Source organism: Balaenoptera physalus (genome assembly GCF_965194825.1).
Source record: "Balaenoptera physalus genome assembly, chromosome: 5".
NCBI classification, from domain to species: Eukaryota; Metazoa; Chordata; class Mammalia; order Artiodactyla; family Balaenopteridae; genus Balaenoptera; species Balaenoptera physalus.
Window position 1 is genome coordinate 32,388,514 of NC_138884.1, and position 26,338 is coordinate 32,414,851.

At 37.5% G+C, this 26,338-nt stretch overlaps 1 protein-coding gene across 3 annotated transcripts in view; it reads right to left on the bottom strand.

The window, feature by feature from the left end:
- TTC29 (tetratricopeptide repeat domain 29) overlaps positions 1–26,338 on the bottom strand; it is a 262,108-nt gene that overhangs the window by 122,452 nt on the left and 113,318 nt on the right. For all 3 annotated transcript variants that reach the window (XM_082463411.1, XM_082463412.1, XM_082463410.1), the window contains one exon: positions 19,439–19,530. In XM_082463411.1, coding sequence (XP_082319537.1) covers positions 19,439–19,530 — 92 coding nt within the window. The remainder of the gene's footprint in view (positions 1–19,438; positions 19,531–26,338) is intronic.

Consider the following 26,338-nt stretch of genomic DNA (forward strand, 5'->3'; position numbering starts at 1 on the left):
TATACAAGTGGCAAAATGCTTAGAAAGACATACAGGTTCTAGCAGAGTTCTTGGCATGTATTAGGTCTTCATATATTTTTGAATAAAGAAACAGTCAAAAATTTGAGAAGGGAAACACTTATGTAGTACACATAAAAGTTAAGCTTCCAGGTAAGTCATTGGAGAACCTGTCATTGGATATTTGGAGACCATCATTGTAAACTCCTGTCTCCTGGATATTTCAGTAACATCAAGAACATCTTTTTATTTTGGGAACATCTTTGAGAGACTATCAAACACCCTAGAATGTTCTTATGACTGCGGAATATGGTTCCTGCCCCTAGGCAGTTTCACTGTTTGGAGAGATTAATTTATACATTCACATGAGGGATTAACTGTGATAAGTACTATGAACTGTCTGTAGTGCTTTGAAACCTGGAGCACATCCATTTGAATATCTTTGCAAGAGGAGGTCTAGTGTTTGTGGGGTAAATTTGGTCTTAAAAGGGAGCCAAAAGGATATGGAGCCAAATCTAGTGAATACAATGGGGATCTCAAAGCATCAATAGAAATTTGAAAAATTGTAATATGCATTGTGGGAGATATCTCTGAACTGCATAAAAGGTTTAGTGTGCTTATAGAGTCACAGGCTCTTTGCTCTACTCCATCTTTCTTCCTCTTCCACCCTTACCCAGGTCTTCAGCACAGGTTGGGGGTCACTGCTGTTAACCACCCATCTTTCTCCAGATGTTTCTCCCTGTCCAGTGCCTGGCACTCCCAGCCAGTCTCTTATTCTCTCATTTTTCCTATATCTCTCATTTTCTCAGTATCTTACTGACACTGAGGTCTCTGCTTACCCAAAGTTGGCTGTTTCCAGGGTTCTGTCCAAGGCCTTTCTCTCCCCTCCATTAAATGCTTCTACGGGCAATTTCATATACTGCTACGGTATGTCCTAATTCCTATATGCACATGCCTGGCACATCTATATTTCTAGCCCTGATTTCCCCCTGTACTTCACATCCATATTTCCAATTGTCCAGACATACAAGGCATGCAAAGGAAGACAGTTCCCTCCAAGTGATGTCATCTAATGATGAGAATGATGGCATTTTGGGAATTAATCATCAGGAAACCCTTTCATGGTATAGCGGTATAAAGTGTTCACAAGTAATTTAATGTATTTTGTTCTAAAAATGGGATTACCCAGAGAGATTATTTTCTATGTTTTCTAAATGTGTCTCTAGATCCTTTTGGCTGTTTTCAAAGATCAAGCCCACCTCTCAATCAGTGATGTGTGGCTATAGGAGCTATTCAAAAGGATATGCAACAGCTCAGAAAGTATTTCAAAAGAGTTTGATTTTAAGCAGGTAGTGGCAGGATTAGAGGTATAAACTTGCATAACCTCCCAAGATTTGATGAGAACAACATTCATTTTCATAGATAAGCTGTGGTATGCTTGTGAAAATAAATTAAATTGCTTTAAAATCACTATGTGTGCTATGGTGGATATTAGAAAGATCTAAGCTTGAATCCCAGTTTGGCCTCTTAGATGAATAACTTTGATGACATCTGCACTCTTTCTCAGCTTGTTTCCTCATTTTTTTTTTGTTTCCTCATTTAAAAAATGGCCATAAGTTACTGTGAGATGAAAAACTACACATATGTATAACCTGGCACATAGGAACAATTCAATAAATGACAGCTAGTTATTATTATTACTTCTCAGTGAAATAAAAAGCTATCATATCCATAGCTCTCTACTTGGTATTATCTGCCACTAGCTGATAGAAAAGTCAATTTAGCTAAGCATTACTTTTTGAAAGTCTTCCATTATGCAATGAATTAAACACCATAATTTGAACACACACTCTGCAAGACAGGCACATAAAGCCTTGGTGTCTATTTTCTAGGGGGCACAGCCAAAGAACTAACACTTTTTGTTTACTTGAGTATCAGGTACTGCCAATGCATTCTTTTTTCCTTTCTTATTAGTAAAAGGATGCTCTACATATCAGAAGTGGAATGGAATTTTATATTCCCAAAGTTGTGAATACTGCTTTTTATGATTCTGTTCTCACCTTTTCATAACAACATTATGAATAATCTTCTTCCACACTTAGGCATAGTTCAATTCTCCAGAAAAATTATGAATTGTTTGAGGAATATTTCAAATGCAGACATGGAGTAAAATATCATGAGAGGTGCACTCATTAATTTAAAATTTGTTTTGTGGAACAACTCAAATGGTATTGAGAGAGCTCAAGAGTATAAAAAATTAGTAAACAAAATAGTTATTTTACTTAGAATTTTAAGCAAACTTGTGGATTTCTAGGACTAAATTTATCATATTAGTGTTAACTCTCAAAGATCTTTCTTGTACTGTAATATTCAAGAAAAAAATGATGAAATAAGAAAAAAGTAGAGACTTTGCATAGCATTTTAAAACTGTAGGGGAAGATTACTATTTTTATTCAGTAAAAGTGGATTCACTGAAGCTTATTTATGTTCATGTTTCTAAAAGTTGATCTATTTTTTTAACACCTTATTTAAAATTTTTTTTTATTTTTTAACATCTTTATTGGAGTATAATTGCTTTACAATGGTGTGTTAGTTGCTGCTGTATAACAAAGTGAATCAGCTATATGTATCCATATATCCCCACATACCCTCCCTCTTGTGTCTCCCTCCCACCCTCCCTATCCCACCCCTCTAGGTCGTCACAAAGCACCGAGCTGATCTCCCTGTGCTATGCAGCTGCTTCCCACTAGCTATCTATTTGGCATTTGGTAGTGTGTATATGTCCATGCCACTCTCACTTCGTCCCAGTTTACCCTTCCCTGTCCCCATGTCCTCAAGTCCATTCTCTACGTCTGTGTCTTTATTCCTGTCCTGCCCCTAGGTTCATCAGAACCATTTTGGTTTTTTTTTAGATTCCATATATATGTGTTATAAAAGCTGATCTATTTTTGATGGAAGAACATTTTGGATTAGGTTTGGCTGGCTGAGGATTGTTAAATCACAACATACACAAACAAAAAAACGAGTTCAGTGAACAAGAAACACAACAGCATAAATAAAACTATTGCTGGGTGAGTCAAGTTGTTTTTCTCACAAAGGAGCAACGGATCTCCAAAACATCCAGAATTATCTGGAACTTGTTCTAACAAATAATGTTAGAGAAAAAGGCTTCCTATTATAAATTATATGCCCCACTCAACGAATGTACAGTGCTGTAGCCAGGAAAGTTGTTAATATAGCATCTGAAATATAAACATTATATGCTGCTTAAAGGATTTCCAAATTTAAAAGTTAGCAATAGATTTAGAAACCAGTCTTTCTTTGGAAGGGGAAGAATCAAATATTTTCTTACAGAAAAGCTACAGATTATTTGTATAAGTTAAAGGACAAGGTTAAAATGTTAGACAAATATTAATTCCAGTTTTCTATATGCAGTGCACAGGTGCAACTTGAACAGCATATTATATGGTATAATCATTAAATTCATTCAACCAGACCTTAGAGAGTTAAAAACATATATTCTGAGGAACAGGACTCCTCGGTCCAAAGAATGAGAATGAAACAGTGCAGAATATTTGTGTATCAAGGTGATTCCAGTTTCCAACTGGGAAAACAGGACTGTTAACACCCACATCCCCTGACAACTGTCCAATTATGTATATCACACTTGGCCTACTGTTTGCAGTAGAAGTAATCAATAAAGGATGTGGTTGAGTGAACATAGATTTTGGTTGAACCAATGCATGAAAACTTAATCATTTACTCAGAGAGAAGAAATCAAATAGAGCAGAGATGAAACAGCCACTGAGGGGTTTGTTGATTGTGCCACCAAGTTTGTGGGCCACAGATGAAAGTAATAAGGCAAATGAAATCAGTGACAGGAGAAAATGTAAAAAGCTATTCTTAATTTCATGAATTAATAGAAATGTTTTGATGTATTTTGGGGGGTCATTTTTAGGAAATTTCACATCAAAGCCTGGATGTTCCATTTTAAAGAATATATGAAAATTACTAGGGCATGTCGTTTCTCTCAAGCAAGAAGAAATTAATTTTCAGCTATAACAGAAAGGGTAATTTTCACACTAGAAACTTTGTACTGATTGATTTAAAGATCTCCACTGTGGAAAATTTTCTAGGAAATAACTTAACCCGAGTTTGCAAGAAAATTTAATAATTGGTAAGGAATAAACCCAGAGATGGGCTAGTTGTGACCAGTATGTCTTGAACGACTCTCATTTTTGTGATTTTCCCCCTAGATTCTTTTTAAAAGTCATCCTGATTATTTGGAGAGTTGTAGCATTTCAGTAAATTAGGCAAAAAAAAAAATGCCGTAAGGTAAATAAGGATTTTTCCCTCTGTATTTACTCAAATTGTTTACCTATGTAATAATAATATTTAGTTGGTAATTTCTCAACTCACTATCTCTTTGTTTTATGGACCATAATTCTGGCTTTTATAGCTGTGTCATAGGCAATTTTTCTCATTTTAGAACACCAACCTTTTTTTTTTTTTCACCAGTATTCCAAGTAGGAGGGGAAAAGACGTTGTAAATGCTTATTTTTCTGTTATGCTACTTAAACCCTTCTACAATTAATATAATTCAGACCAATAGCAAAAATAACAAACCCTGCTCACTATTGAAACCTTCATCAATAACCCTAATGCCAGGGCTGAGCCTAGCCTTACCAAATGGGCAACTGTATTACCAAGTCCTGAGTCTTGAGGGAATGTGGCATGTTTTTCAATGGAAGGCTTAGTATAAATTCTTATAACCATTTTAGAAGCTTCCAGCATTACAGCTTATTCACCTTTCATGCATGCCCTGCTGATGGCCTTAAACACACACTTATCCTAGACATGGCTATCCTCTTCCATTTCCTTTAAAGAGATAAAATATGTTTATAGAGATAGGACTCCCATTAGTGAAACTTGTGCAACTGCACAGGGTAGGAGAGAGAGATTTAGAGGCGATGCTAAGCTTCATATGCAGCTTGATTTATTTTTCAGTCACCACAACAATAATTTCCTCTATTTTGGTTGTGCTCCATTTCTTGCATGTTACTGCTAAGCTGGGGACAGTTTAGGACGATGAAAGGGATATATGTGTGTGTGCGCATTTGTGCATTTGTGTGTGTGTGCATGTGTCAAAGAACACCAAGCACTTGAAGCAAAATTTTCTAAAAATGACCACAAAATGTATATCAAAATACTTCTGGTAATTAGTGGACTCAATTTAATAAGACTTATCAGATATCTAGGGTGCTGTTGTCTACATGTATATAGAATTTTTGTTTTTGAAACATCTGTTTCTGAGTTATTGTGCACAAATGGTGAAAGAATATGCTAAGGTTTACACTCCCCTGAGTGCTCCTCCAACTACAGCAACAGTGCTGCAAAATGGCAGATTTGGATTGGAAAGCCTGTGGTGGCCTTGGGACACTATTTCCTTATGACCTCAGAGGAAGCTTTTCCTGTACTCTTTTGTGCATTACATAACATTATATCATTAAGAACCCATGCCTACCATACAAATCATTGATGGCTTCATTGGTATTTTAGTAGATGGGAATTCTTACAAGTGGAATTCACTTCATTTGGTATAAAAGTGAGATGGGGATACATTTTCTTGCCCATTATATGTTTGCCCCAAGGCAGGTTGCTAGATTGTTGAGAGTGTTGGAATATAATCGTCCCCATTCCTACCAGAAACATACCCTACTTCATGATATATCACACATAGCTGGATCCGAAGGGCTCCAATCAACATGGTGGAATAGAAGGACGTAGAGCTCACCTTCTCCCACAAATACATCAAAAATACTTCTACATGTGGAAACATTCTGACAGAATACCTACTGAATGCTGGCACAAGATCTCGGACAGTCAAAATGGTAAGAAAGATCACCATGTAACCATGCAGGATGAAAGAAAAAAAAGAGAAAAATAGGAATTGTGACAGGACCTGTGCCCCTGGGAGGGAGCTGTGAAAGAGGAAAGGTTCCTTCACCCTGGGAAGCCTCCTTCATGGGTGAGAAGATCAGCTGGGACAGGAAGGGAACTTCAGAGGTTCAGAGAAGAGTGCAACAACCGGCTTGCAGCAGGCAGAACAGAGAGAGAGCTACACAGATAGTCCGTGTCACCTCACTGCACTCCCCAGCCCAATATGCACATTTGCTCGTGTGCACAGGGGCTGGGTGCTGAAACTCAGGCTTCAGAAGACAGACCCAGGGAGAGGACTGGGGTTGGCTTCACAGAGATAGCCTGAAGGGGATAGAGTGTGGGACAGGCTGCAACTGGGGGGGGGGGGAGTGTATGCAGAAGGAACCTGGGCCCTCCATAAAAGTGAAATACCACTGTTAACAGGCACATGAAGGGAGGGGCAGAGCCCACGCTATAGTAGCCTCATTCTTGGAGGGCTCACAGCTGGTGTGGCTCCACCTCTACGAGCTCTGGGAGCATGCAAGCAGGTTGCCCACACATGGAGGCTGGGCTGAAATCAGAGCCGATCCCCACGGGCCATGCCACTATGGAAGCAGGGCTGAAATCTGAGTCCTCTCCTTGTGGTTGTGTGATCTGTGGATTTATGCCACTGCTGCCACCACTGGCTTTATAAACTCAGTGCCTGTGGGTCATCCAAGTAGATTACATGTGCTCCCGTGTCTGGGGCAGATCCAGAGTTAGAAGATGTGGGCTTTGTGAATGCACACACATGGAGACAGGGCAAGGGTCTGGGCTGCTTCCATAGCTCCCATGGCATGTCCAGGTGCGTGACCACTGTGGTCCTGATACGTGACTTCAGTGGATCTGTGACTACAAATCTGTGCTGGTGGCTTTGTGAACACAGTGCCTGAGGGACACCAAGGCCTGCATTCCACAGTTGAGGTGGAGCTGAGGGCAGTGTCCAAAACAGCGTACTTTGTGAACCCACACAGTGGATGACAGGCAACACCACAGAGCACACTTCCTGGTGGGCAGCTCCTGTGGAGGAATACTCAGTGGCTCCTCTCACAGTGGGAGCACTCCAGTCCTGCAGAGAGGACCCAAATAAACAAAATAAGAATGAAAGAGGTGAAATAACAACTGATACCGCAGAAATACAAAAAAACATAAACGAATACTATGAACAATTATATGCCAACAAATTTGACAACCTAGAAAAAATGAACAAGTTTCTAGAAGCATACAGCCCACCAAAACTGAATCAAGAAGAAATAGATATTTTGAACAGACTGATCACTAGAAGTGAAATAGAATCTGTAAAACAAAACGAAACAAACTCCCTGCATACAAAAGTCCAGGACCAGATGGCTTCACTGGGGAATTCTACCCAAACATACAAAGAACTCATACCAATCCTTCTCAACCTCTTCCAAAAGACTGGAAGGAGGGGACACTCCCAAAGTCATTCTATGAAGCCTGATACCAAAACCAGATAAAGACACTACCAAAAAAGAAAATTACAGGCCAATATCTTTGATGAATATAGATACAAATATTCTTAACAAAATATCAGCAAACCAAATCCAACAACACATAAAAAAGGTCAAACATCATGATCAAGGTGGATTCCTCCCATGGTCACAAGGATTGTTTAACATATGCAAATCAATCAATGTGATACACCATATCAACCAAAAAAAAAGACAAAAACCACATGATCACCTCAATAGATGCAGAGAAAGCATGTGATAAAATTCAACATCCATTCATGATAAAAAGTCTTACCAAAGTGGGTATAGAGGGAACATATCTCAACATAATAAAAGCTATTTATGACAAACCCACAGCCAACATAATACTCAACAATAAAAAGCTGAAAGCCTTACTGCTAAAATCTGGAATAAGACAAGAATGCCCACTCTCACCACTTCTGTTCAACATACTATTAGAAGTCCTAGCCACAGCAATCAGACAAGAAAAAGAAATTAAAAGTATCCAAATTGGAAGGGAAGAGGTAAAATTGTCAGTATCTGCAGATAACATGTTACTCTATGTAGAAAACTCTAAAGACTCCACATAAAAACTACTAGAACTGATGAACAAATTCAGAAAGGTAGCAGGATACAAGATTAACATACAGAAATCTGTTGCATTTCTTTACAATAACAATGAAATATCAGAAAGTAAAAGTTAAAAAAAAAATCCCTTTTAAAATCACATCAAAAAATAAAATACTTAGGGGGACCTTCAAGATGGTGGAGGAGTAAGATGTGGAGATCACCTTCCTCCCCACAAATACATCAAAAATACACCTACGTGTGGAACAACTCCTACAGAACACCTACTGAACACTGGCAGAAGACCTCAGACTTCCCAAAAGGCAAGAAAATCCCCACTTACTTGGGTAGGGCAAAAGAAAAAAGGAAAAACAGAGACAAAAGAATAGGAACTGACCTGCACCTCTGTGAGGCAGCTGTGAAGGAGGAAAAGTTTGTACACACTAGGGGGCCCCTACACTGGCAGAGACGGGGTGTGAGTGGGGGGGCAAGCTTCAGAGCCATGGAGGGGGGTGCAGAGGGCAAAGCAGAGAGATTCCCACACAGAGGATCAGTGCTGACCAGCACTCACCAGTCTGAGATGCTTGTCTCCTCACCAGCCAGGGCAGGTGGAGGCTGGGAGCTGAGGCTCAGGCTTCGGAGGTCAGACCACAGGAAGTGGACTGGGGTTGGTTGGCTGTGTGAAGACAGCCTGAAGGGGGCTAGGGCATCACAACTAGCTGGGAGGGAGTCAGGTAAAAAATCTGGACCTGCCAAAGAGGCAAGAGATCATTGTTTCAGGGTGCACGAGGAGAGGGGATTCCTTCCCTCTGTGCCCAAAGAAGGCAGAGCACCACCTATGCAAGTTCCAGAGATGGGCATGAGCTGTGGCTATCAGCTCAGACCCCAGAGATGGGCATGAAATGCTAACGCTGCTGCCACTGCCACCAAGAATCCTGTGTGCAAGCACAGGTCACTACCCACCCCCCACCACCCCCAGGAGCCTGTGCAGCCCGCCACTGCCAGGGTCCCGAAATCTAGGAACAATTTCCCTGGGAGAACACATGGCACACCACAGGCTGTTGCAATGTCACTTCAGCCTCTGCTGCTGGAGGCTGGCCCTGCATTACAATTATGACTACAATACCCCTCCATCTCCCCAGCCTGAGAGAGCAAGAGAGCCCTAACCAGCCGCTGCTTTAACCCCCACCTGTCTGAGCGGGGAACAGACGCCTGAGGGTGACCTACATGCAGAGGTAGGGCCAAAACCAAGGCTGAACCCCAGGAGCTGTGTGAACAAAGAAGAGAAAGGGAAATTTCTCCATGTACCCTCAGGAGCAGCAGATTAAATCCCCACAATCAACTTGATGAATGCTGCATCTGTGGAATACCTGAAGAGACAATGAATGTTCCCAAAAATGAGGTGGTGGATTTTGGGAGCAACTGTAGACTTGGGGCTTGCTGCCTGTGACTGATTTGTTTCTGATTTTTATGTTTATCTTAGTTTACTTTTTAGTGCTTGCTATCATTGGTGGATTTGTTTGTTGGTTTGGTTGCTCTCTTCTTTTTTAAAGAAATTTAAAATTTTTTAAAATTTTAAAATTTTTTATTTTTTAAATTTTATTACTTTTTAAATTTATTATTTATTTATTATTATTTCTTCTCTTTTTTTTCCTTCCTTTTCTTCTGACCCATGTGGCTGAAAGGGTCTTGGAGCTTTGGCCACGTGTCAGGCCTGAGCTTATGAGGTGGGAGAGCAGAGTCCAGCACATTGGACCACCAGAGACTTCCCGGCCCCATGTAATATCAATCAGCGAGAGCTCTCCCAGAGATCTCAATCTCAATGCAAAGACCCAGCTCCACCCAAAGGCCAGCAAGTTCCAGTGCTAGATACCTCATGCCAAACAACTAGCAAGATAGGAACACAACCCCACCCATTAGCAGAGAGGCTGCCTAAAATCATAATTAGTTCACAAACACTCCAAAACACACCACCAGACTCGGCCCTGCCCACCAGAAAGACAAGATCCAGTCCCACCCACCAGAACAGAGGCACCAGTCCTCTCCACCAGGAAGCTTACACAAGCCACTGAACCAACCTCACCCGCTGGGGGCAGACATCAAATACAACAGGAACTACAAACCTGCAGCCTGAAAAAAGGAGACCCCAAACACAGTAAGTTAAGCAAAATGAGAAGACAGAGAAGTACACAGCCGTTGAAGTAGCAAGGTAAAAACCTACAAGACCAAACAAATGAAAAGGAGATAGGCAGTCTACCTGAAAAAGAATTAGGAATAATGATAGTAAAGACGATCCAAAATCTTGGAAATAGAATGGAGAAAATACAATAAACGTTTAACAAGGACCCAGAAGAATTAAAGAGCAAACAAAGAATGATGAACAACACAATAAATGATATTAAAAATTCTCTAGAAGGGATCAATAGCAGAATATCTGAGGCAGAAGAATGTATAGTGACCTGGAAGATACAATAGTGGAAATAAAGGCCACAGAGCAGAATAAAGAAAAAAGAATGAAAAGAATTGAGGAAAGTCTCAGAGACATCTGGGACAACATTAAAGGCACCAACATTCGAATTATAGGGCTCCCAAAAGAAGATGAGAAAAAGAAACGGTCTGACAAAATACTTGAAGAGATTTAGTTGAAAACTTCCCTAACATGGGAAAGGAAATAGTCAATCAAGTCCAGGAAGCACAGAGAGTCCCATACAGGATAAATCCAAGGAGAAACATGCTAAGACACATATTAATCAAACTATCAAAAATTAAATACAAAGAAAAAATATTAAAGCAGCAAGGGAAAAACAACAAGTAACATACAAGGGAATCCATATAAGGTTAACAGCTGATCTTTCAGCAGAAACTCTGCAATCCAGAAGGGAATGGCAAGACATATTTAAAGTGATGAAAGGGAAAAACCTGCAGCCAAGATTTCTCAACCCAGCAAGGATCTCATTCAGATTCGGCAGATAAATTAAAACCTTTACAGACATGCAAAAGCTAAGAGAATTCAGCACCACCAAACCAGCTTTAAAACAAATGCTAAAGGAACTTCTCTAGGCAGGAAGAACAAGAGAAGGAAAAGACCTACAATAACAAACCAAAAACAATTAAGAAAATGGTAATAGGAACATGCATATCGATAATCACCTTAAATGTAAATGGATTAAATGCTCCCACCAAAAGACATAGACTGGCTGAATGGATACAAAAACAAGACCCATATATATGCTGTCTACAAGAGACCCACTTCAGACCTAGGGACACATACAGACAGAAAGTGAAGGGATGGAAAAAGATATTCCATGCAAATGGAAATCAAAAGAAAGCTGGGGTAGCAATTCTCATATCAGACAAAATAGACTTTAAAATAAAGATTATTACAAGAGACAAAGAAGGACACTACATAATGATCAAGGGATCAATCCAAGAGGAAGATATAACAATTGTAAATATTTATGCACCCAGCATAGGAGCACCTCAATACATAAGGCAAATGCTAACAGCCATAAAAGGGGAAATTGACAGTAACACAACCATAGTAGGGGACTTTAACACCCCACTTTCACCAATGGACAGATCATTCAAAATGAAAATAAATAAGGAAACACAAGCTTTAAATGACACATTAGACAGGACGGACTTAATTGATATTTATAGGACATTCCATCCAAAAACAACAGAGTACACTTTCTTCTCAAGTGCTCATGGAACATTCTCCAGGATAAATCATATCTTGGGTCACAAATCAAGCCTTGGTAAATTTAAGAAAATTGAAATTATATCAAATATCTTTTCTGACCACAATGCTATGAGACTAGATATCAATTACAGGAAAAAAAGTTAAAAATTACAAACACATGGAGGTTAAACAATACATTACTAAATAACCAAGAGGTCACTGAAGAAATCAAAGAGGAAATCAAAAAACACCCAGAAACAAATGACAATGAAAACACAATGACCCAAAATCTATGTGATGAAGCAAAAGCATCTCTAAGAGGGAAGTTTATAGCAATACAATCCTACCTCAAGAAATGAGAAAAATCTCAAATAAACAACCTAAGCTTACACCTAAAGCAATTAGAAAATGAAGAACAAAAAATCCCAAAGTTAACAGAAGGAAAGAAATCATAAAGATCAGATCCTAAATAAAAAAGAAATGAAAGAAAGAATAGCAAAGATCAATAAAACTAAAAGCTGGCTCTTTGAGAAGATAAGCAAAATTGATAAACCATTAGCCAGACTCATCAAGAAAAAAAGGGAGAAGACTCAAATCAATAGAATTAGAAATGAAACTGACACTGCAGAAATACAAAGATCATGAGAAACTACTATAAGCAACTATATGCCAATAAAATGGACAACCTGGAAGAAAGGGACAAATTCTTAGAAAAGCACAACCTTCCGTGACTGAACCAGGATGAAATAGAAAATATGAAAAGACAAATCATAAGCAATGAAACTGGAACTGTGATTAAAATCTTCAAACAAACAAAAGCCCAGCACCACATGGCTTCACAGGCAAATTCCATCAAACATTTAGAGAAGAGCTAACATCTATCCCACTCAAACTCTTCCAACATATAGCAGAGGGAGGAACACCTCCAAACTCATTCTACAAGGCCACCATCACCCTGATACCAAAACCAGACAAAGATGTCACAAAGAAGGAAAGCGACAGGACAATATTGCTGTTGAACATAGATGCAAAAATCCTCAACAAAATACTAGCAAACAGAATCCAACAGCACATTAAAAGAATCATACACCATGATAAAGTGGGGTTTATCCCAGGAATGCAAGGATTCTTCATTATACGCAAATCAATCAATGTGCTACACCATATTAACAAATTGAAGGATAAAAACCATATAATAATCAATAGATGCAGAAAAAGCTTTTGACAAAATTCAACACCCGCCTATGATAAAAACTCTCCAGAAAGTGGGCATAGAGGGAACCTACCTCAACATAATAAAGGCCGTATATGACAAACTCACAGCCAACATCGTTCTCAGTGGTGAAAAACTGAAAGCATTTCCTCTAAGATCAGGAACAAGACAAGGTTGCCCACTCTCACCACTATTATTCAACACAGTTTTGGAAGTTTTAGCTATGGCATTCAGACAAATAAAAGAAATAAAAGGAATCCAAATCAGAAAAGAAGAAATAAAACTGTCACTGTTTGCAGATGACATCATACTATACATAGAGAATCCTAAAAATGCTACCAGAAAAGTACTAGAGGTAATCAATGAATTTGGTAAAATAGCAGGATACAAAATTAATGCACAGAAATCTCTTGCATTCCTATACACTAACAATGAAATAGCTGAAAGAGAAATTAAGGAAACACTCTCATTTACCATTGCAACAAAAAGAATAAAATACCTAGGAATAAACCTACCTAAGGAGATGAAAGACCTGTATGCAGAAAACTATAAGACACTGATAAAAGAAATTAAAGATGATACAAACAGATGGAGAGATATACCATGTTCTTGGATTGGAAGAATCAACACTATGAAAATGACTATACTACCCAAAGCAATCTACAGATTCAATGCAATCCCTATCAAACTATCAATGGCATTTTTCACTGAACTAGAACAAATAATTGAATAATTTGTATGGAAACACAAAAGACTCCGAATAGCCAAAGCAATCTTGCGAAAGAAAAACGGAGCTGGAGGAATCAGGCGCCTTGACTTCAAACTATACAAAGCTACAGTAATCAAGACAGTTTGGTACTGGCACAAAAACAGAAATATAGATCAATGGAACCGGATAGAAAGCTCAGAGATAAACCCATGCATATATGGTCACCTTATCTTTGATAAAGGAGGCAAGAATATACAATGGAGAAAAGATAGCCTCTTCAATAAGTGGTGCTGGGAAAACTGGACAGCCACATGTAAAAGAATGACATTAGAACACTCCCTAACACCATACACAAAAATAAACTCAAAATGGATTAAAGACCTAAATGTAAGGCCAGACACTATAAAACTCTTAAAGGAAAACATAGGCAGAACACTCTATGACATGAATCACAGAAAGATCCTTTTTGACCCAGCTCCTAGAGAAATGGAAATAAAATAAAAAATAAACAAATGTACCTAATGAAACTTAAAAGCTTTTGTACAGCAAAGGAAACCATAAACAAGACGAAAAGACAACCCTCAGATGAGAGAAAATATTTGCAAACGAAGCAACTGACAAAGGATTAATCTCCAAAATATACAAGCAGCTCATGCAGCTCAATATCAAAAAAACAAACAACCCAATCCAAAAATGCATGGTAGAGCTTAATAGACAGTTCTCCAAAAAAGATATACAGATTGCCAACAAACACATGAAAGGATGCTCAACATCAGTAATCATTCAAGAAATGCAAATCAAAAGCACGATGAGGTATCACCTCGCACCAGTCAGAATGGCCATCATCAAAAAATCTACAAATAATAAATGCTGGAGAGGGTGTGGAGAAAAGGGAATCCTCTTGCACTGTTGATGGGAATGTAAATTAATACAGCCACTATGGAGAACAGCATGGAGCTTCCTTAGAAAATAAAAATAGAACTACCATATGACCCAGCAATCCCAGTACTGGGCATATACCCTGAGAAAACCATAATTCAAAAAGAGACATGTACCACAATGTTCATTGCAGCCCTATTTGCAATAGCCTGGACATGGAAGCAATCTAAATGTCCACTGACAGATGAATGGATAAAGAAGATATGGCCCATATATACAATGGAATATTACTTAGCCATAAAAAGAAATGAAATTGAGTTATTTGTAGTGAGGTGATGGGCCTAGAGTCTGTTATACAGAGTGAAGTAAGTCAGAAAAAGAAAAGCAAATACCATATGCTAACACATATATATGGAATCTAAAAAAAAATGGTTCTGATGCACCTAGGGGCAGGACAGGAATAAAGTCGTAGAGGTAGAGAATGGACTTGAGAACACGCGGAGGGGGAAGGGTAAGCTGGGACAAAGTGAGAGAGTGGCATTGACATATATACACTATCAAATGTAAAATAGATAGCTAGTAGGAAGCAGCCATATAGCACAGGGACATCAGCTCGGTGCTTTGTGACCACCTAGACGGGTGGGATAGGGAGGGTGGGAGGGTGACGCAAGAGGGGTGGGATAGGGAGGGTGGGAGGGTGATGCAAGAGGGAGGAGATATGGGGATATATGTATATGTATAGCTGATTCACTTTGTTATAAAGCAGAAACTAACACACCATTGTTAAGCAATTATACTCCAATAAAGATGTTAAAAAAGTATAAAGCTTATCATACTAGCAAAAAAAAAAACACAACAAAACAAAACAAATATCCTATGCTAACACATATATATGGAATCTAAAAAAAAATGGTTTTGATGAACCAAGGGGCAGGACAAGGATAAAGATGCAGGCATAGAGAATGGACTTGAGGACATGGGGAGGGGGAAGGGTAAGCTGGGATGAAGTGACAGAGTAGCATTGACAATATACACTACCAAATGTAAAATAGATACCTAGTGGGAAGCAGCTGCATAGCACAGGGAGATCAGCTCCGCACTTTGTTAAGACCTAGAGGGGTGGGATTGGGAGGGTGGGAGGGATTAACAAGAGGGAGGGGGTATGGGGATATATGTATACATATAGCTGATTCACTTTGTTATACAGCAGAAATTAATACAACATTGTAAATCAACTATACTCCAATAAAACTGTTAAGAAAATAAAATAAAATAAAATACTTCAGAATAAACCTATCCAAGAAGTTAAAAGACTTATATTCTGAGAACTATAAAAGATTGATAAAGTAAACTGAAGATGATAAGAAAGAAATGGAAAGGTAGCCCATGCTCTTAGATTGGAAGAATTAATATCATTAAAATGGCCATACTTCCCAAAGCAATCTACAGATTTAATGTGATCCCTATCAAATTACCCATGACATTTTTCACAGAACGAGAACAAATAATCTTAAAATTTATGTGGAACCATAAAAGACCCAGAATTATCAAAGCAATCCTGAGGTAAAAGAACAAAGCAGGAGGCATAACCCTCCCAGACTTCAGACAATACTACAAAGCTACAGTAACCGAAACAGTGTGGTATTGGCACAAAAACAGACATATGGATCAATGGAACAGAATAGAGAGCCCAGAAATAAACCCACACACCGACAGTCAATTAATCTTTCACATAGGAGGCAAGAAAGTACAATGAAGAAAAGACAGTCTCCTCAGCAAGTGATGTTGGGAAAGTTGGACAGCCACATTTAAATTAGTGAAGTAAGAACACACCCTCACACCATACACAAAAATAAACTCAAAATGGCTTAAGGATTTAAATATAAGACATGACACCAAAAAACTCCTAGAAGAGAACATAGGTGAAACAATCTCTGAAATAAATTCTAGAAATGTTACCTTAGATCAGCCTCCCAATAGAATAGAAATAAAAGCAAAACTAAACACATGGGACTGAATTAAACTTATAAGCTTTTGCACAGTGAATGAAACCATAAACAAAATGAAGACAACCTATGGACTGCAAGAAAATATTTGCAAATGATGCGACCAATAAGGGCTTAATTTCCTAAATATACAAACAGCTCATACAACTCAACATCAAAAAAACCAAGCAACCCAATCAAAAAATGGACAGAAGACCTAAATAGACATTTCTCCAAAGAAGACGTACAGATGGCCAATAGGCATGTGAAAAGATGCTCAACTTTGCTATTTATTAGAGAAACTCAAATCAAAACTACAATCATCTCACACTGGTCAGAATGGCCATCATTAAAAAGTCTACAAATAATAAATGCTGGAGAGGGTGTGGAGAAAAGGGAACACTCCTACACTATTGGTGGGAATGTAAATTGGTGCAGCCACTGTGGAAAATAGTATGGAGGTTTCTCAAAAAACTAAAAATGGAACTACCATATGACCCAGCAATTCCACTCCTGGGTATATATCTGAAAAATACAAAAACACTAATTTGAAAAGATACACACACCCCAACGTTCATAGCAGCACTATTTACAATAACCAAGACATGGAAGCAACCTAAGTGTCTATCAACAGATAAATGGATAAAGAAAATACGGTACATATACACAATGGAATATTACTCAGCCATAAAAAAGAATGAAATAATGCCATTTGCAGCAACATGGATGGACCTAGAGATCACCATACTAGGTGAAGTAAGTCAGATAGAGAAAGACATATATCATATGAAATCACTTATATATGGAATTTAAAATACGATACACAGGGACTTATTTACAAAACAGAAACAGACTCATAGACATAGAAAACAAACTTATGATTACCAAAGGGGAAGGGGAAGGAGGGATAAATTAAGAGTTTTGGATTAGCAGATACAAAACCACTATATATAAAATAGATAAACAACAAGGTCCTACTATATATCACAGGGAACTATATTCAATATCCTATAATAAACCATAAAGGAAAAGAATATGAAAAAGAATATATATATGTGTATATATATACCTGAATCACTTTGCTGTACACCAGAAAATAACACAACATTGTAAATTAACTACACTTCAAAAAAATATATATATATATGGATCCTTTTCCATACCTCAACCTAAAGTAATACTTAAGCAACCAAATTAAAACATTTGATTATCTGTTGTTATTGTTGCCAAGATACTTATTCAACTCTTCCCCTTAGCTTTCACAGTATAGAGCAAGAATTCAAATCCTGGAGTGGAAACTAAAATATTCTAGATGAGACCCCAGTTTAACAGGTGAGAAGTATTTTAAGATAACCTCAGGTCTCCAGAAGTTTCAAAAATAATTACAAAGACTATCAGTAACTGAAGGGGAAATCCAACACTTGTCTTGTCGTGTGACATAGTAAGTGCTCAGTACAGGTTTATGAAAGAAAACATTTTTCCCTGAAGTTTTCTCTCTCTAGCTAGATTGGAACACAATGTTATTTTGTAGACATTATTTTATAAACATGTTGAGGGATGCATTTATTTAACTGTTTAGGCTTAGGCCAGGTCTGCTACTACAAAGCAAGAGAAATCAATCATTTCCTACTGATTCTGGGCAGTGTTAACAGCAGAATCAAGTAATTAAATAATCAAAGTGAGCTGGATAAAAGGGCACAGAGTTGGTGTGTTCCAAACAGACATTACAGTGAATTCTTCTACATCTCTTTTTCATGTTCAAACATCTGCTTCTTTCTGGTGATTATTTGGAAAATAAAAGTTTAAGGATAGCTGGGTTCATCATGCAAAGGATGGTTATCAATCTTTATGTGGAGGGACCACAACACTCACAGGTTGCTTGCTTCACTCATGGCTGGCCCTGCCTTCCTTGAGTAAATGTCAATACTCTCCTTATAACTATGTCTGTCCCTTACTGTTCATCCAGTGATGACTGCAGTGCATTGTATTTATTTTGTCGGGCACCTTACATTTTATTGGTGTTGGTGTTTTGATCTTTAATTAATCATTTATTTAATATTTAATGATTATTATATTGGAATGGTAATTACATAATGAAGATCCACTTTCAAGGCATTACACATTTTAAATGCCTTTGGAATAACAATTTTGCCTTTTAAAACACCACTTTGTATGTGTTTACAACTGAAATACAAATGGGAAGATTAGAATTTGACACAATCTATGTTTATTATTATTATTATTGCTACTACTACTACTACAAAATTATTTAACAGCTATATCTTGGATATAAGGTAACATACCAAAAACCAAGGCCATAACTTTGATAACTTTTTTTATTCTTACTCTATCTTGTCTTAAATATAATGCAGTGATTAAATGGGGAGTACACAGCGACCACAGTACAATAAGTGAAGGCTATATCATATATTTTCCATGGAAAAATTTGTATCACAAGTTGTTCATATATACTTTTGTTCAATTTTCTGTTTTAAAGGAAATATTGGGAATATTGGTTTTGCACCCAATTGTTTATCCAGATATGCTCAAAGGAGAGATGTCTTAATGGAAGAAGGGCGATTGAAGCACAAAATGGAAACTTGCCTCAAAGAAGAGATCTGGAAAGGTTACGGTGAACCACAGTTACTGAAGCGTACTGTATATCTCTGTGCTCTCTGCCTTTTTAACCTGTGAGATGTGACCTGATTTTTCCCTCTCATTCAATCAAGGTCATCACTAAACTTCCAGAAAATCAAAAATAAAATAACATGAAGGAGGAAAAGACAAAGAAGAGTTTAGGTGTATATTTAAAAATACCACACTGGTTTAAAATAACTTACAATGAAAGGGTCACTTAAGAAGGGCACTGCTTAAAATTTAAGCAGGCAGTAATGGAAAGCGACAGACCTCAAACAATTTGTCTTTCACAGTTGAGTGAATTCACAGTGACAGCAAGACAAGGATGTGCTAACTTACCTCTGCAGGACCTTGGCTGTTGCTTCATAGGCTCTCCCCAGGCTGAGATCATCATCCAGGTCTGTAGAGATTTTACCATAAGTGTTAAGGACCTATGGGGGAAGAGGAATACTTATTAAACATATAACATGACCAGATTCACTGATGTTTCATTTCATAACAGAAAAGACTCAAATTAATAGTTGTTTTTCACATCGCCATAAAATATTTTTTTGTTTATTAAAAATTCATGTTGGTTTGGTTTATTTTTACCTATAGTGTAACTTGTTTTGCAGTGATCTCTTTGAACCGTGACAGTGAAGTCTTACTTTTGTAAAAATAATTCTTTTCCTGAACAATCCAAAATCTTCCAATTGATATAACTTAGGGGTGAGTAAATAATTGAATGGTTTACAACATTATTTTCAAATATGGGACCACTATCTTAGGTAATATAAGGCAGATTATAATAGTCTACTCAGGTAGCTTAAATATTACTTTTCTTTCTATAAATAGCTGTTTGAAAAGCATGAATTTATGTGTCAGGCAATTTCCAAATCTATCATTTTATTAGAGGCATATCTCACAGTTTGTACACATATTCAGTATACACTAAAAATATTTCTTACAAATGTACTTCATCACCAACAATCTCTTCAATAATCAAAAGATTATGGCTGCCACAGCCAAACGTATGATCTTAACACTGACATCATCTGCATGGTATAATTTTCCTTTTTATTCTTTTTTCCCTTTCAAGGGCTAGAAGAAGGAAAATATGTAAAATAAAATCCCCTTTCCCTCTTCCTCCTTCGTTGTTACTTGAACCAACCTATTACACACATGAAGACACAGGAAATCTCCAAAGACCTCAATGGAAATCCTTTTTGCTCATTTTCTAAGAAGAAATTAGCGAAAGTCATTTGATGGCGTTGAGAGGGAGAGTCAGCGTGAGGGAGGATGTACATCCGTGCTGTGTGCTCGGCCTGAATTAGGCATCTTAGAAAGTTTGTGTATGAAAGGTGGTGTTGATATTCAGCTTTACTTTCTTAAAGTTAATATTTGGGAAATAACTTCAGTGAGGCCACGTGATACCTCCTAATTTGTGTGTGTATGTGTCTCTGTGTGTGTGTGTGGTTTACAAGTGACTGCTTGACATAATACTGGTACTAAAACTTACTGATACATATTGACCCAGTATTTTAATTCCTGTTAAACCTGCAAAGTTCATCATTTTGATTCTTCTTTTTAAGTCTCTTAATAAGCCTTGCATAAACCTGAGACTATTCTTTTCACTGTGTTGTGCAAAACTGATTCACCTAGATTAAGTCTGATATGAGTTGACATTGAGCTTTCTGCGTTAGGGGGCAGAACCTCTGAATTTTGTGAATTTGTAAGAGACCTTATTAAATCCAAATATCAAAATATTTAGGAAGAGGCTGTCAAGTGTTTCCTTTGGTTCATATATGTTTTATATGGCATTCTAGAAAGTTAAAGATTGAATATTATATATTTTGTGTCAAAAATAGTTCGTTTTTCGGTAAATATTGTTACTGTGTGCCAATTTTATGTTAGACCCTAGGAAATCTTAAAGAGAAGAGAGTATGCTTGCAAACCTTTGAGGCATTTATAGTCTAGTGGTAGAGGTTTGCACTGATGCAGCTGTGTGAATTAGCTGAAAACAGATTTCTCCAGGGCTTCAGCTGTGCTTATCCTGCACCACTCTCCCACACCCATGGCCACCATGAACCCGGAAGCAGTACAGTAGCATCCGGAAGTACCCAACATTATCTTAGGGCTGTGACTCCTTGGATCGTGGTTAGGAGGGTAGTTTCCATGAGGAAGCTTCTATAGAATCAAGGAGCAAATACCAGCTCAGCCTGGGCTTCTGGTTTTGGCCTTGGACTTGATTCTATAGAAGCCTCCTCATGGAACCCGATGGGGTTTCCTGAAATGAACATCCACCTTAGAGTAAGAAGACTTGGATTCAAGACCTAATTCTACCACACCCAACACACCTGGCCCAAGAAATCTCCCTGAGAAGCTTTCCTCGAAGCAAAAAAGGAAACCTCCCTCTGAGAGTTGTTGTGAGGCTGCCGTGAGATGATACAGAGTGCTATTTGAACCTGGGATGAGAAGTTTCTGGGACTCTGTTAATCAGCCATCAGTGACGAGCTCCTGGAGAGTTCCCTCCTCAGAGTAAAGGCGACACATTTTATTTGTGACTTGAGAGAGTGCCTCTCTCAGCTTAAATGCTTTACCGAAAACCAGGAAATATATAGGCAGTGGGAAGAACATAGTTCATTACTGGCCCAATAGGGAAATAATCAATTACAGTGGACCCCCCCATATCCACGGGGGCTACATTCCCAGACCCACAGTGGATGCCTGAAACCTTGGACAGTACCGAACCCTATATATATTATGTTTTCTCCTGTACATACATAACTATGATAAAGTTTAATTTATAAATTAGGCACAGTAAGAGGTTAACAACTATAACTTATAATAACATAGAACAATCATAACAATATACTGTAATAAAAGTTATGTAAATGTGGTCACTCTCTCTCAAAATATCTTACAAATTTAATGTATTTTGCATCTTAACTAAGCACTTATCACACACTGTGGCTATAACTTGCTGTTTGAGGTGTGACAGCAAAACTAGCATACATTTCTTTTTCCTTCTTCACAGTTTCACAGATAGAAGATTCGTTCTTACTATAGATTTTAGCAAACTCAGCATACAATTGTTTTTCTTTCCTTCCTAAGTTGAGAACTTTCACCTTTTTACTTAAAGGAAGAACTTTGGGCTCTTCTTTGGCATATCCAAATTGCCAGCATCACACCCCTTGTACTTTCAGACCGTTATTAAGTAAAATAAGGGTTATCTGAACACAAGCACTATGATATCTCAACAATAACCCAATAACCTTGATGGCTACCAAGTGACTAATGGCCGGGATATGCTGGACAAGGGGATGTTTCACATCCGGGATGGATCAGGATGGAAGCCACAAGATTTCATCATGCTACTTAGAACACTGCACAATTTAAAACCTATGAATTGTTTATTTCTGGAAATTTCCATTTAATATTTTCAGACCTCGGTTGACCGTGGGTAACTGAAACTTCGGAAAGTGAAAACACAGGTAAGGGGGTACTACTGTTCATGAAGTCAGTACTGAGAACCTTGAAAGTGCTATAGGGGAGCTTGTCTAAATCAAAGACAGGGCCTCTGCTCCTCAGGAATGTGAGCTCTGACTGGAGAGAGCCGACTCAGGTAAAATCATAAGGGGAACACAAGACAAAACTCAGCAGATTGGTGAATTGTGTAGTCCAACCTAAGGGAAGTAGGAAGGATAGTGTTAAAATAAAAAGGAAAAAAAAATATAAAAGTAAGTGGAAAAATAACATGAGATTACAAATTGTGTAGAAAATAACTGTTGGGGGGAATGTAAATTGATTCTTTTTTGTAAATCCAAAAAAGAGGGGATATATGTATACATATAGCTGATTCACTTTGCTGTACAGCAGAAACTAACACTACATTGTAAAGCAACTGTCCCCCAATAAAAAACAAAAAACTAAAAATAGAGTTGCCATATGATCCAGCAATCCCACTCCTGGGCAAATATCCAGAAAAGAAAAAAAACTCTAATTCAAAAAGATACATGCACCCCAATGTGCATAGCAGCACTATTTACAATAGCCAAGATATGGAAGCAATCTAAATGTCCATCAACAGATGAGTGGATAAAGAAGATGTGGTACACATATACAATGGAATATTACTCAGCCATAAAAAAGAATGAAATAATGCCATTTGTAGCAACATGGGTGGACCTAGAGATTATCAAACTAAGTGAAATAAGTCAGACAAAGACAAATATTATGTGATATCACTTATATGTGAAATCTAAAAAAATAATACAAAAGAATCTATATACAAAATAAAAACAGACTCACAGACATAGAAAACAAACTTATAGTTATCAAAGAGGAAAGGGAGGGATAAATTAGGAGTATAGGATTAACAGATACACACTACTATATATAAAATAGATAGGTGTCATAACCTATAATGGAAAATAATCCGAAAAAATATATATAACTGAATCACTTTGCTATACACCTGAAACTAACAAAATATTGTAAGTCAACTATACTTCAATTTAAAAAAGCATGAATATTAAATATCTCAAAAAACCCAAATTGTGTAGAAAATAAAGATGTTTTATATCGACCTTATGGTAAATTATGTTACCTGCTTTTTAATTAAGGTATAATTTACAAATTAATAAATATTGATCAACTTGAATCATCAGACAAATAGGAATCTTCTTTACAAAGAATACTTCAAGTGAGAAAATACAGTGTGGAAATCTGAGGGATCCACTGTACTTGACTTAATACCCCTGTGGCATGCAATATGTTGGAAACAAATCCAGGGTGTGGAAGGTTAAATTCTGTCATTGCAAATCAGAGATAAGAGGAGAGAAAAAAAGAATCTCAGGCAAAATATTTTGATGAGTTCAAAATTCATTATATATCCTTAAATTTTATGGACAATGAACTTAATCAAACTTTGTCAAAAGACCAAGGAAAACACTGATTAAGCATGCTACTATGTCAATTTCAATGAGCATGATTACAAGATTACCAAAGTTGGAAAAGTCAGTTCATGTACCTAATAAAAATTGAGTGCTTTGTGGCTACTCAATCACATTGCTCCAATAATTTCCCTGAATAATAGAGATGAAGTTTTGAAAGCTATTTTACTAGAAGTTTTAAAGGCAATGGACTTTATCTTCCCACTGGAATAAAACTGATTAACTTGAAAAGATATTTTCAAATAAAATCCAGGTTCTTAAAATGAGATAATTTCTATTGGTTACCTAAAAGCGAAACCAGTAGAATACTTAACATAAAAAATGAGAGTGTGCAAAAGAATAATGCTGGCAATATGCTACAAGTTCTTTGAAGAATTGTTTGCTGTAAAATCAAATTTTAAGGATCATTAATTCATTTTGCTGCAATAGCCTTCAAGGGAACATTGCATTTAAGTCAAGATTGTCATCGGTCAAGTAAGTGAGTGGTGCATATATATATATTTATATATATATGGTGTGTTTCCATAGATAGATATACATGAATATTAGACTATGTCTATATCTATATCTATATCTAGAGAGATTGAGAAAGAGAATAGAAAAGTAGCCTGGTCCCCCTGGAAGATTATAAGAATAAATTCTGTGCCTGAGCACCTTTAAGGCAGGAAGCATAAGAACGCATTACTATGTCTAATAATATCAGACACCCAGTTGTTTTCTTTCTTCTACATCTTTAGGATTTCCAATGATCAGGGCACCTTGGAACAAAAGAAAATGAACGATCTGATATTGATGCCCCTTCTTGTCTTCCACTATTTTCCCATTCCTTACCCCGCCGCAGTTCCTCTCTTATAGTCCCTTTATTTTAGACATTAAAACAGAAGAAATTCCAGAAATCATGGCCCTCATATTTGCTTTCAAAATTGAAACTTACTTTAAGCCACTATGATGATGATCACTCCTGGCCTAATTTTCCCAAATTAGATGGAATTCTCTCCCCACCTCTCTGCCCAGCCAGCCATTATAAGAAAACACTGTCCCCTTCATTTGTTTTAAACCTTTTTTAATTTTAAGATAATTGTAGATTCACATGCAATTGTAAGAAACAATACAGAGCATGCTCATATATCCTTCAGCTAGCTTTTCCCAGTGGTTAAATCTTGCACAGCTATAGTATATCACAACCAGGGAATTCAAAATCCACCCACCTTATTTCACCAGTTTTACACACACTCGTGTCTGTGTCTGTGTGTGTGTGCACCCATGCATGCACATGTGGTGTGTTAATTTTATGCCATTTCATCACATGTATATATCCACGTAACCACCACCACAGTCAAGATATAGAAGAGTTCTGTCACTACAATGATCTCTCATACTACCCTTTCTCAATTCATTTTTAATATGTTTGCTGCTTAGAAGAGAGAGAGATGGAAAAATTTTTTTTTCCCTTTTCCTTAGGTTAAAGAAAGGTCTACCTTGGGAAAAATTCTGAAATAACTTGGCATCTGACCTCTTCCCTTTTGGTACACCTCCCCTACCTTGTGTGTTTGTATCTCCCCAGGGAAATTTCCTCAGTTAAGTGACAGAAGAATAGTAGTTGATTAAACAAATTTATACTTTGGTATGAATGACTCAAAAGTCATTAATCCTCCCAGAAGAAGTTGTTGTTTTAAAAAGAGGATGCTTTGTAGGTCCCAATTATCTCTTCTGGGAGGACTGTTTTGCAGTCTAACAAAGGGAAATGAAACAATTCAGATAGTGTCTGGCAGGATAACTTGGGGCAAAGGTTATTAAAAAAAAAGCCAGCCTTGTCTTGAAATTCCACCTTATGATATGATCCCTTAAGCAGGTACTGATTTTTATAACCTCCTCTGGGGTCTACTTCTGTGCCTTCAGGTTTTCTAGACACTCCACATGCTTTTCCACAATGTTCCTTATCACAGTGGTGTGGAAGAGATGAAAACAGGGAGGAGGGAAATGTGAAGCAGCAGATGTGAAAATCAGGCATTTGTAAGTCACCGTTACCTGAAATGATAACTACATGCAATTTTTATTCCCTCTTGTTACCACTTTTTTCATAATGCTTAGCCTTTGGAACCAATGTATTATGCAAAGAACTCTTCCAGGACATTCCATTCCATCATTAGATGTGACTGCAGGATAAAATTACGTGTGTGTGTGTGTGTGTATATATATACACACACACACACACACACACACACACATAATTTTTATGGCTGAGCAGTATTCCATTGTATATATACCACATCTTCATTACCCATTCATCTGTCAATGGACATTT